The sequence below is a fragment of the Bufo bufo genome, chromosome 2 (assembly GCF_905171765.1).
Source record: "Bufo bufo chromosome 2, aBufBuf1.1, whole genome shotgun sequence".
Lineage (NCBI taxonomy): Eukaryota > Metazoa > Chordata > Amphibia > Anura > Bufonidae > Bufo > Bufo bufo.
The window spans coordinates 531,652,458-531,664,911 of NC_053390.1; the positions used below are offsets into that span (position 1 = coordinate 531,652,458).

A 12,454-nucleotide genomic window follows, 5' to 3' on the forward strand; every position below is an offset into this window, starting at 1 on the left:
AGAGAAAGCTATTGTATCGATCTCCGCCTTTGTAAGAAGGTCTAGTCTAGCATGGTTCAGGAGGAAAAGATCCAGCCTGGAGTAGGAATTGTGTGGGTGTGAGAAGAACGTGTAATCTCGGGATGTCGGGTTTAAGACGCGCCAAGTGTCCACAAGTTGCTGAGAGAAAAGGAGTTCTTTAAGCTTGGAAATGGTTGAGTGAGGATAATAAACCTGACCCTTGGAGGAGTCCAGACGAGGGTCTAGAACAATGTTAAAGTTGCCCCCCAGAATCAGAAGGCCCCCGGTGAAGTCCTCCAAGGCTCTAAGGGTCTTGGATAGGAAGCTAATCTGTCCTGTGTTAGGGGCATAAATAGACGCGTGACTAATGTACTTGCCAACTTTCCTTTAACAAACAGATACCTGCCTGCTCCATCATTGCGAGACTCAATCAGATCCCAGGAGATTGCGTTGGAGATAAGGATTGATACACCTTTCGTCTTGGAATCCGGATCAGAACCTTGGTAGACATGTGGAAAACGTCTATCGGAGAGCTTCGGAGTGGAGGAAGAGCGGAAATGTGTTTCTTGGATAAATGCCACATGAGCTCTTTTTTTCCAGAGGAGACGCAGGAGAGAAGATCTCTTTTCAGGCAAGTTCAAACCCTGTACATTAAGGGAGACCAACAAAATGTGAGACATATTGAACAGTAGAGGATAAAAACAAGTGCGTATTGAACCCCTTTGTGAGAGAGAAGTGTGCTGTCAGTAGGGGAAGGAGGAGAACGGGAGTAGGGTAGGAGAAGGCGGAAAAGAGAGGAAAATGGAGAGGGGGAGGGATCCTAGCTATGAGCAGGAAAAAGCTGCAAAAGCAGAAATAACTGTGAGTAACCCGTCAAAAGGGTATTAAGGAAAGGACTCACAGTGCCCTAGTAGGGGAGGTAGAACGGCAAGCGACTAGGAGAGGGAGGGAAATCTAATCTCAGAAAGAGCTCCTAGTGACCTGAAAAAGGGACAGAGCAATTTTACTTCCGGGAGACCCCTTCCTAGAATGAACATCAACATTGACAGCGGAGAGAGGTAAGGATAGATATATAGGTTTATACCTATAAGACAGATAAAATGGAGGTAGCACCAGAAATAACAGAAAAACACAGAGGATAGAATAAGAACAAAGTCAAAAGACCAATAACATCCCCTGAGGTTGAAGAGACATGGAGAGTTTCACAGCAAAGTCCCTTTCAAGAATGCAGGTGAAGAATCGTCCCGTCCGAGACGAAAATGGTGAATCAACGGGGAGATTGCGGTAGAGACGTCTTATAGGCTGATAGTGAGGTCTGGAAGAACGGCCGCGGGAGGAGCTGGAACGGCCAGGAGATGCGCGTCCTGATGACGGAGATGTTGATCGTCGAGGGAAATCTGGTCTTTGTGGTGGCCCTTGCAGGAGTGGAGGCAATGTCCAATCCGGAACGGCAAATGGATGGATATCCAGAAACTTGAAAAGATCCGAGAAGGCGGCAGGAGAGCGGACCAGCATTGACTGACCGGTAGAGTATCGGACGATGAGGTGGAACGGATGCCCCCAGCGATAAGATGCACCAGCTTCTTTGATAGCCTCTAGCAGAGGCCTAACCATTCTTCGCATAGAAAGGGCTAGGCGGGATACATCTGGTAAGATAGTAATCGGAGTGTCCTCAAAGAAGAGTTCCTTTTTCTCCCAGGCTTTGCATAGAATTCGCTCTTTTACCGTTTAAAAATGTACCCGGCAGATGACGTCACGTGGCCTCTCCAGGTCACGATTTCTAGGACCAGCGGTCCTGTGGACTCTGTCTAGCTCAATCTTGGTTGAAAGTGGATTATCAAGGACCGAGTTGAATATGTCCACCACAACGTAATGTAGCTGATCGCTGGGGACAGACTCCGGGATGTTACGGAGCTTAAGGTTGTTCTGACGGCCTCTATTTTCCACATCGTCGAGATGTAAAGAAAAGTCCTGCAGTTGAGAGGTATGCGCAGACAGGGTCGTGGAATAAGAGTGGATCGTGGATGTAGTGGCCAGCGTTGGTTCTAGCGATGACAGTCGGGCGTCTAGCTGGTGGACCTCATCACGAACCACTTGGAGAGCCTGGGCTTGTTTAGTTTCTATGCGAGCCACTTGTGCCTTCAAATCAGACTTTGTGGGCAATGCCCTCACCATTTCCCATAGCTCTGACAACGTGCGATCAATGGTAGATGGGGGTGGGAGGAGCCCCTGTGATTCCTCAGGATGCTGCGACAGTGAGGAGAAAATGGCAGGTATACCTTGGCTGAGAGAGTGAGTGTCCAGGGCAGGCCGTGGGTGAGTAGGAGCAGGGACCTGCAGGGTCGGTGGTGTCCCCTCGGTAATACCCCGTGCAGGGCTAGCCGCCGGAGAAGGCGTGTAGGTGCAGGCTTGCAGGCCTTTGCCTTCATTAGGCCCCGATCTCACCTGAGAGGCGGTATCTGGAAGCTCCGGCTGACACGGAGCTGCGTGGCATAGCGGGAAACCCGGTCGGGCGGAGATTTCACTCAAGGAGGCCGGGGCTGAGCGAGATGGAAACAGCTCACCCGGGTGCTGCACGCTGGTAAGCAGGGCCTCAGGAGTTGGCGCCGGAAGAAACGGCTGTGCCGCAGGCCGCAATGATGAGGAAGCGGCGGCCATTATGGGCGACTCTGGGTCTCCTTGCTGGGTGGAACGGAGGAACCGGCCTATAGAGTACTCAGGAGGGACCGCGGGTTGGCTCTTCGACCTTCTCCCCTTAGTCATGGCCTGTCGAAGGTGAGTAAGAAGGTGGTCTCACTTGATTCTCTGAAGCAGGTCACGGAGCTCTCCTTACTTGCGTCTTCACGCCGCCATGCCGAAGCCACCTCCACTGAGCTATTCAATAAACTGTATCTGCATAGCTCCACTTTCTATTTGTTCTTTTTCTTAATTGTTTGTCCGGCTCACTGAGAACATGCCGCACATGCTCAGTTTCATCCTTAACTGCCGCCAGCCATATCTCCTGTTAGAAGCTGACAGTTACAGGACACACCCCCTGAGTTAGGCCCCTGAGCTGTCAGCTTGAAATAAATCTAGCAGAGAAAGTAGAGCAATGAACGGGGAGATCTCTGGCTCAATGCGAGGTACAGGGCTGCTTTAGAACAGAAAAGATTGGCATGCACTATAAGATGTCTGATTTTAATTTTTTCACAATAATCATGGGATAACCCCTTTAAATCGCAGCATGTTTGGAATTTATGCGTAAGACTTTGTACACATCATGATATTTGTATACATTGGAGGTTGGGAGTAGTCCATGGCATATACATGTAGCTGTGACATATGCCACTATATATCCACATATAAAACATATTGCCACTATTTGCACAATTTGGCATCAATTTTGATTTGCATGGAGTTTTGAATCCAAACAAGGATGACAACACTGTACCTGAAATATCACAGTAGTTCATCCTCTGCCTATGGGCTTGTATCCATATTACAAGAGAACCTGTCAGGTCTCCTGACATGTTTTAGTAAATGCTTACATTTATCATGAACTCATTCTGGAGAATATTTTCTTAGAACTTAGCATTGTGTTGTGAATGAATTGCTAGCAGTCTGCTGTAAGGGTACAGAGGGGTGGTAACAAGTTGGGGGTGTGTACCTGGCAGCACTGATTGGATAGAGTCAGTCTGTGCAGGGACACACCCCCAACAGGTTACCACCCCTCTGTACCCTTACTGCAGACTGCTAGCAATTCACTCATAACTTCTAGTAGAAATAATAAAGGAATGGAACAACATAGAGCCATAAGAATAGATGTTCCAGAATTGTTATTACTTGGGGAATGCACAAAGCTATTAAAACAGACATGTCAGGAGTGGTGAAAGGTCCTATTTAAAGAGTAGATGCTCCAGAATTCTTATTAAATGGGGAATACAAGTGTTTGCTAAAATGGGCATGTCAGGAGGGCTGTCAGATCCTCTGCAACGTTTAATGTACATTTTGTTATGCAGTGTCCTTGTGTTAAAATAAAAAAAAATAAAGTTTTTCCCATCATTCTACACTCAATACCTGATAATGAGAAAGTGAAGAAAGAATGTTCGAAATATTTGCTGATTTATTGAAAAGGAAAAACTAAAATCTTGCATTGGCAAGTATTTAGACCCTATACTCAGTACTTACTAGAAGTACCTTTTTCAGTGATTACAGCCTCCAGTCTATATGGATATGATGCCACAAAGTTTGCACATCTGGATTTGGGGATTTTCTGCCATTTTTCTTTGCAGATCCCCTCATGCTGTGTCAGGTTGGATGGGGCCATCCGTGGACAGCCATTTTCAGGTCTCTCCAGTGATGTTCAATTGGGTTCAAGTCAGAGCTCTAGCTGTGTCACTCAAGGACATTCACAGAGTTTTCTCTAAGCCACTCTTGTGTTGTCTTGGCTGTGTGAGGGTCATTGTCTTTTTGGAAGGTAAACTGTTGGAACAAGTCTGTGGTCCAGAGCACTCTGGATCTGGTATTTATTAAGAATATTGAACCACAACAAGAATAATAGAGCAGGCCAAGAGATAAAAATCTCACTTTTTTTATTAGTCCAAAAATCACAAATAAATATAGAAAAAAAAATCTCAAAACATGCTGGATATTAATAACCCCAACAATACAGAGTGCATATAGCGGTGCGATCTACAATCAATGTCAAAACAGGTAAGTATAAAACAAAAAACAAAATAATCAAAGAATACAAAAATAACAAAATTTATAAAAAATAATAAAGAACAATAATACTGTAAAGTCTAGCGGTTCAGTCTAGCGGTGCGTTCTCTATCATGTCACAGGGCATTAGTTTATTTTGTTTTCATTTATGCATTTATGTTTTTGCATTAGCAATCCCATTTATCAGCTTTTATATTTATTATCTTGGACGTTCTTTGACCCATTGACTTTATTATTGTTTTTTATTATTTTTGTTATTTTTGTATTCTTTGATTATTTTGTTTTAGTTTTGACATTGATTGTGTATCGCACCGCTTTGCGCACTTTGTATTGTTGGGGTTACCTTCAATAATATCCAGCATGTTTTGAGTTTTTTTCTATATTTATTTGTGATTTTTGGACTAATAAAATAAGTGAGATTTTTATATCTTGGCCTGCTCAATTTTCCTTGTTGTGGTTCACTATACCGTATATTGTGGAACAAAGGTTTTTTTCCATTTATGTGGGCATATGTAGGTATTATTTAATTAAGAATATCTCTGTACTTTGCTCCATTCAGCTTGCCTTCAACCCATGACAAGTCTCCCTGTCCCATCCGCTGAGAAAAACCCTCACAGCATGATGCTGCCACCACCATTCTTCACTGTATGGATGGTATTGAGCAGGTGATGAGCAGTGCCTGGTTTCCTTAAAACACAACGCTTAGAATTGAGGCAAAAAGTTCAATTGTTGTTTCATCAGACCAGAGAATCTTTTTTCTCACGTCTTACTCTGAGAGTTCTTTAGGTGCTTTTTTGCAAACTTTCATGTGTCTTTTTCTGAGTTGAGGCTTATTTCTGGCCACTCTGCCATAAAGCCCAGATTGATACAGTGCTACGGTGAGGGTGGAACTTTCCCCCATCGGCATACTGGGTCTTTGGAGCTCAGCCAGAGTGACCATTGGGTTCCTGGTCACCTCTTTTTACAAGGCAATTTTCCCCCAGTTAATTCAAGCTCTAATGGCAAGCTCTAAGAAGAATCCTGATTGCACCAAACCCCTTCCATATAAGAATTAGAGAGGCCACTGTGCTCTTTGAAACTTTCAGTGCAGCAGAAATTTTTTGTTCCCTTCCCCAGATCTGTGCCTCTACACAGTCCTGTCTCTGAGCTCTATAGGCCATTCTTTCCTCCTCATGGCTTGGTTTTTGCCCTGAAATGCATTGTCATCAGTGAGACCTTATATATAGACAGAGAGGTGTCTTTCCAAATCATGTCAAATCCACTGAATTTACCACAGGCAAACTCCAATCAAGGTGTAGAAACATCTCAAAGACGATCATGAGAAATGGGAGCCCCCCAGAGCTAAATTTCAAGTGTCATAGCAAACGGTCTGAATACTTATGTACATGTGAAATTTTAGTTTTTCCTTTTTAATGCATTTCTAATATTCTCTTTTCACTTTCTCATTATGGGTTATTAAGTGCAAATTGATGGAGGAAAACATAATTTTTTATTTATTTTAGAACAAGGCTGCAACTTAACAAAAATGTACAAAAAAAGTGAAAGAATCTGAAGACATTCCGAAGACACTGTACACTTTATATTTCTTAAATCTTTCTTTAAGATTTTTTTTGTCAACCTTCATATGTACATTTTGTTTTAAATGGGCAAGGTTTGAGTATTCTGTAGCCAAGTTTCAGGCATTGTATTTGGAGAGGTGAAGGTTACCACAATTGGGAACAAAAATAATGTCCAGAGCATGTAGATTGTCCATTTTTCTTACGATTTATACATAAATTGAACATTGGATATTTATTAACATTTACATCCTCAATAATGCAAGGAAATTTGAATATGTACCATGTATTATATGTAATATGGGGGCATTGATTTGGTCAGATATGTCCACACTGTAATGACTGCAGTACAATAGCGATTCAGTCTCACCACAGTGTATTATTACCCATGAATGACAACTATTGTTCAGTCCCCTTTCTGATTTTCTGCATTCCAATTCCCTAAAACTCCCAGATGAATAGAGACAAGGATTTCTCAGGCATTCTTTCCTGCTGGTTGCTACAGATTCCAAGTCATTTAAAGTGCAACAAGTGGTTCTCCTCCTGTGTCCACTTGATGACATACAGTATCGCAATAGTCAATGCAAACAGTCTGCTGTCAACTGTATAGTCCTCATGCCTTCTCTGGAGTGTGCATTACGTAGTAGCATCATCATCAATCTGATGATTTTTTTTTCCTTTTCTGCATTTCAAAAGCCATAACTTTTTTATACTACAGTCGACATAGCCACACAAGGGCTTGTTTTATTATGCTTGTATGTATTTTTTAAAGGCACCATTTTTGGGGACCTCAATACATTTTTTAGGGTGGATGGCACTGTAATTAAACAACGCAATTTCACTATTGCTTTTAGGGTTTCTTTTTTTCTACTGTTTGCTATGCAGCAGTAATGAGATTTTGACTTTATTCTATGGGTCAGTATGATTATGGATATACCAAATTGTATGTTTTTGTTATGCTTATAACAAATTTAAAAACAGCTTTAGAAAATTTACGTTATATATTTTGACGCCAATAATTTTTAAATTTTTTCTGCTGATGGAACTATGTGATGGCTCATTTATTGCAGGATGAGCTATAGCTTTTAATGATACTGTGGCATACATGGGACCTTGTTGTGGGGGGTGGGGGGGGGAGTTAAGGTGACCAACAAATGATTTGGGTTTCTTTCATTGTTTTTTTTTTTTTTTACAGTGTTCACCATGTGGGTTAAACAATATGATTTTTTAATACATTGGGTCATTTCGGACATGCCAGTACCAATTATGTTTATCTTTATGTATATATGAGAACTGGGAAAATGTTTTTATTTTTATTGAGTTGTTTTTAATTTTTTTAGTCCCCTTAAAGAAACACTCTCAGAAAAAAAATTATTCTCTGACCTGTTAGAAAGCTACATCATGTAAACAGCAGTGAAGGTAATCTTCATACCAGTGACTGTATTTGTGAGTTATCCCTTTGTTTCTGATCCTCTGCTGTGTCATGTGACCAACACTCTGACTTTCCAGATAACACAGCATCTTATGTGTGGACAAGATCCAGTTCTCTATGTATTCCTATAGGAACCTCAATGTCAGTCTCATAGGAATGAATAGAGAAGTAATGTCCTTCCTGTCCTGTGTCAGAGATCAGAGTTGGTCACATGACACATCTGAGGATCAAAAAGAAGGTTATTATTCACAAATAAAGTAATTGGTAAGAAGATTACAGATTACATCATGTACCTTTCTAACAGGTCAGAGAATACAAAAATTGTGGAAGCGATTCTTTAAAGAGGTATTCCCATCTGAGACAATAGGGACATATCGCTAGGATATGTCCCCATTGTCTGATAGGTACGGGTCTCACCTTTGGGACCCGCACCTATATCGAGAACGGAGAGTGCAAAGTGATGTCTGGAGGACCCCGGGTGTGCCCGTGTCCGGCCACCAACAAGCCCCCTCCCCATAGAAGTGAATGGGAGCACACCGCACATGCACGACCACTGCTCCTATTTATTTGTATGGGCCCGATGGAAATGGCCGAGCCAGCGCCCAAATATTTTCATCGACCTCATAGAACTGAAGGGAGGGTGGCTGCACATGCTCAGTCAGTCCTCCACCATTTTCAGGGCTCCTTTCTCTGAGACCCGCACCTATAAGACAATGGGGTATATCCTAGTAATATGACCCCATGATCTAAGATCGGAAAGTCCCTTTAAGGGATTTAAACCTGCAATCTTTTGCAATCACATAGTTATTCTGACAGGCATGCTAATGCATCCTGCTGGAGTCAGACCTGGGACCCTTCAGAATGGTCCAAATTGGAGGACAGAGGGAGCTGCTTTCCTCTGCCTAACTTCCCAGATGCTGCAATTAAACTGCTGCAAAATACAGATAGCACCCGCAAACAATGGCGCAGCCCCTGAGCTCACACCATCACTGTGTCGTACTATTACTGCACAGAACGTTTAGTACCAATGCTGTGTGACGTGATAGTACATTATAAAGCGTGAAGCCCACAATGGCTTACAAACTACAATGGTAGGGGCAAGGAGACAATGAGTAAGGGAGAAGCTGTTTAATGGCAGCAGTTTATTGTAGGGTGTAGGCTTTCCTAAGAGGTGGATATTCAGGTAGCTTTTGGATGGTAGGGGGAGAGTCTGATGTGTTGGGTTAGTGATATAGGAGAAATCTTGGAGACAATTGTGTGAGAAGCAAAGAGGTGAACAAAGATTGAAATCTTGGGAGGATTGTAGACTGTGATAGCTATCTATCCTCTATCTATCTATTTATTTATCTATCATTCTATCTTTCTTTCTTTCTATCTGTCTTTCTGTCTATCTATAATTTCATATTTATTTTTGACATATAGCTATAGGAGTCTCATTGATCATAATTGTCCCGGGAGCCTTTATACCCTATTCCCGCTCAAATGCCGGGGTGCACCACCAATGAGGCGAGATAAGGCGATTGCCTCAGGCAGCACCAGCTAGGGGCAAGAGGGGGCAGCAGAAGGGGGATTATTTGTTTCTGCAGTATAGTATTGGGAAGGACAATGGGCGCAGTATGTGGCTCTGTATTACCATGTATGTTTTGTAGCGCTGTATGTAATATTTTCCAAGTATGTCTTTAACAGTAGGGCTGGAGGGAAAGGGTTAGGTTAAGAAATTGGCATTGGGGGTTGGGGCGCCATTTCAGTTTTCGCCTCAGGCAGCAGAAAGGCTAGGTGCACCCCTGCTCAAATGGTAACTCCATTCAGCAAGAAACAAGGAGTACATTAGTTTAGGCAACATCACATTTTCTCTGTATGTTGCCAACATGTTCAGTCTCTAAAGAAACAGTTTGCTGTCTGCAGGCCAAAAAATGTTCTATATAGTCTGATTGACATCTGTATCAGCAGCACTTTTCTTGTTTTTGTTTGTTTTTGTCTTGTTACTATCCATTGTTTCATTCAATGAAGGCTCTGTAAGCATTAGTACATTGAAACCCACTAGCACATCTTGTGCTAGTGTTGTGTAGCTATGGATTTACGTAATTGCAATGGTAAGGAAACCTGTAAAGACTCCTGCTAGGAAAAGATTGATCAGCGGAACACTAAAAGCATAGCATAGCATATCTAGACATTGCTGTTAGGCAAATTATAGAGAAAAGCAAGTATACTAAATATCTGTAAAGAATAAATCAAGGCACCTGGACTTACTGTAGATTTCTTGAAAACGTTTCACGAGCTTTCTCAATTCTGAGTGACTGTACAAGAATTCTCTGGGAATAAATATGTAACTGAATCAACATCCGGTAATTATACCCAGCATGGGGTCAGAGGTCATTATACCCAGCATGTGGTCAAAGGTGTTGATTCCATTATCCTAATTGGAGTCAGTAGGTGATAATGACCCCCCAGAAAAAGGTGTCAAGACAGCATTGTATGTGGCAGACAATAGATGTCTAACCCCCCCACCTCTATTCAAGCTTGGCTTCTCCATTTTTACGTAGAGTGAAACGTTTTTCAAGAAATCTACAGTAAGTCCAGTTGCCTTGATTTATTCTTTACAGATATACCATGACCTGGATAAATGAGAACCTTCACAGACACAAGTATACTAAGCTTTTTTGTGATGCACTGTACAGTAAATAGAAGGATTTACAGAGCAGGTATTTAGCCTTTATGCAGGCAGCTGAAATGCAGAGTGATATTTAATTGGAAATATGTTTTTTATTAGCATTTAGTTAGTTTGCATAGTAGTTGAAATAAAACAGGCCTAAAAGTAGCGGTATATAAATAATTTGAATGTGTGGTCATTATGGTATGTGTAGTACATACCAATGTGTCTCTCAATTGTAATCAGGTCCAAAACGCGCCAAAAATAGTCATATAAAAGCTAAGATACATTAAAACTGTGTGAAGAGAAAAAGTGAGTCGGTAAAAAATTGATAATTGTTATTACATACCTGTAGCGGTATGTAGTGGTACTGCTGCAGTGAAATCGACAGAGTACAGACTGCCTGTGAAGCCAATTGGCACCTATTTATTTCTATGTGTGATAGAGAAACTCCTGAGCAGGAAACCTTACAGCTTTCAGCTGGGATTATAATTGAGGTCTTCACAGGCTTTGGGGTTTTCATCTGGAGGACCTTTTCAGCTTTGGTTATGGGTGGAGTTTTTCATCTGGTTTGGGGTTTTCGTTTGGAGGACTGTTGCAGCTTTGGTTATGGGTCATGTTTTCATGGGGTTTGGAGTTTTCATCTGGAGGGCCATTTCAACTTTGGTTATGGGGGGGGGGGGTTTCATAGGGTTTTCATCTAGAGAACCATTTCAACTTTGGTTATGGGGGGGTTTCATAGGGTTTTCATCTAGAGGACCATTTCAGCTGTAGTTATGGATGGGTTTTCACAGAGTTTGGGGTTTTCTGGCTGAATATTTCAGCTTTGGTTATGAATCTGGGGACTACCTGTTATCACCTATGGCAAAGGTAGATAGATTGTCTATAGCAGACAAGCAAATGTTTTCTTATTCAATTTTTCTCTAGGAAATGCAAAGTAGTAGCCTTGGTCCTAGTTAAGCATTGTGCCACCTTGACTTCTGTCTGTTCTGCTGTATATTCTTTTTTTTAGCTAGCATGGAACAAAAACAGGAGTAACGGGGAAAAAAAACTTCTGTTTAATGAGTAGTTAAAACCTTAGTCCACTTTCTTCATACTAACTGCACAAGAAGATGGAAGGAGTCAGAGTTTAAGCTTTAAGATGTCTCTAGTGCCTACATTTCCAGTGTGACTACAGCAGTTTGTTATCAAACTTTAATTTACATAATGATTTTGTAAATTAAAATATAATTGCATCTTACTTCTTATCATATGCCTGTCTTTGTTTTCCCTTCTCTTTTAGATTATCAGTTTATTAAATGTCTTTACGCCACAGAAATCTCTTGAGGAGTTCCAAGATGTGTAAGTAAAGCCTGATTAAATTAATGTAATTTTCAGAGGCGGAGAAAGTACTTTCATTTAATTGATAAAATCAGCCCAGTATTGATTGTAAGATGCTGTTGTACTTAGAGAGGGCTACAATTGTGTCAGTGATTTGTCTTTACCTTGGCTAGACATCCTGTTGCTGCTGCTCTGGAGTTTAGTGGTGATGTGCTTTACACCACTCCATCCGAGTCTTGGCATTGTGCCTTGTGATGTAAAGCTTTCATGCAGCTACTCGTCCATGGAAACCCATGCCATGAAGCTCCGGATGCACAGTCTTTGTGCTGATGTTGAAGGGATTCTGTCACCTCTTTTTACGCTATAGAAATGCGGACATGCACGGCTAGATCGTCGCTAGCATGTCAGCAATATACCTGTCCCATATCTCTGAGTGGTTTTATTGAGTGTAAAAAATGATTTTATATATATGTAAATCAGCCTGGTAAGGGGCCCAAGGGGCTGCACTTACCGTTCTGGAGCCCAGCCACGCCCCCCTGTGAAGGAGCCCCGCACCGCCTGTATCCACGAATCTCCTCCTTGCTCACAAAGTCAGATCGCCGTTATCTCGCGATGCGCGAGCTAGCGCATGTGCAGTGCCAGCATTGTGTTCCTTCCCTGTGCTGGCATCAGCCTCAGGGAAGGTACTGCGCATGCGCGAGCTCGCACATCGCGAGATTACGGCGATCTGACTTTGTGAGCAAGGAGGAGATTCGTGGATACAGGCGGTGCTGGGCTCCTTCACAGGGGGCGTGG

The 12,454-nt window shown here is 42.3% G+C and overlaps 1 protein-coding gene across 5 annotated transcripts in view; it reads left to right on the top strand.

Moving 5' to 3' along the window:
• MAPK10 (mitogen-activated protein kinase 10) overlaps window positions 1–12,454 on the top strand; it is a 161,778-nt gene that overhangs the window by 42,074 nt on the left and 107,250 nt on the right. For all 5 annotated transcript variants that reach the window (XM_040420464.1, XM_040420461.1, XM_040420462.1 and 2 more), the window contains one exon: window positions 11,622–11,680. In XM_040420464.1, coding sequence (XP_040276398.1) covers window positions 11,622–11,680 — 59 coding nt within the window. The remainder of the gene's footprint in view (window positions 1–11,621; window positions 11,681–12,454) is intronic.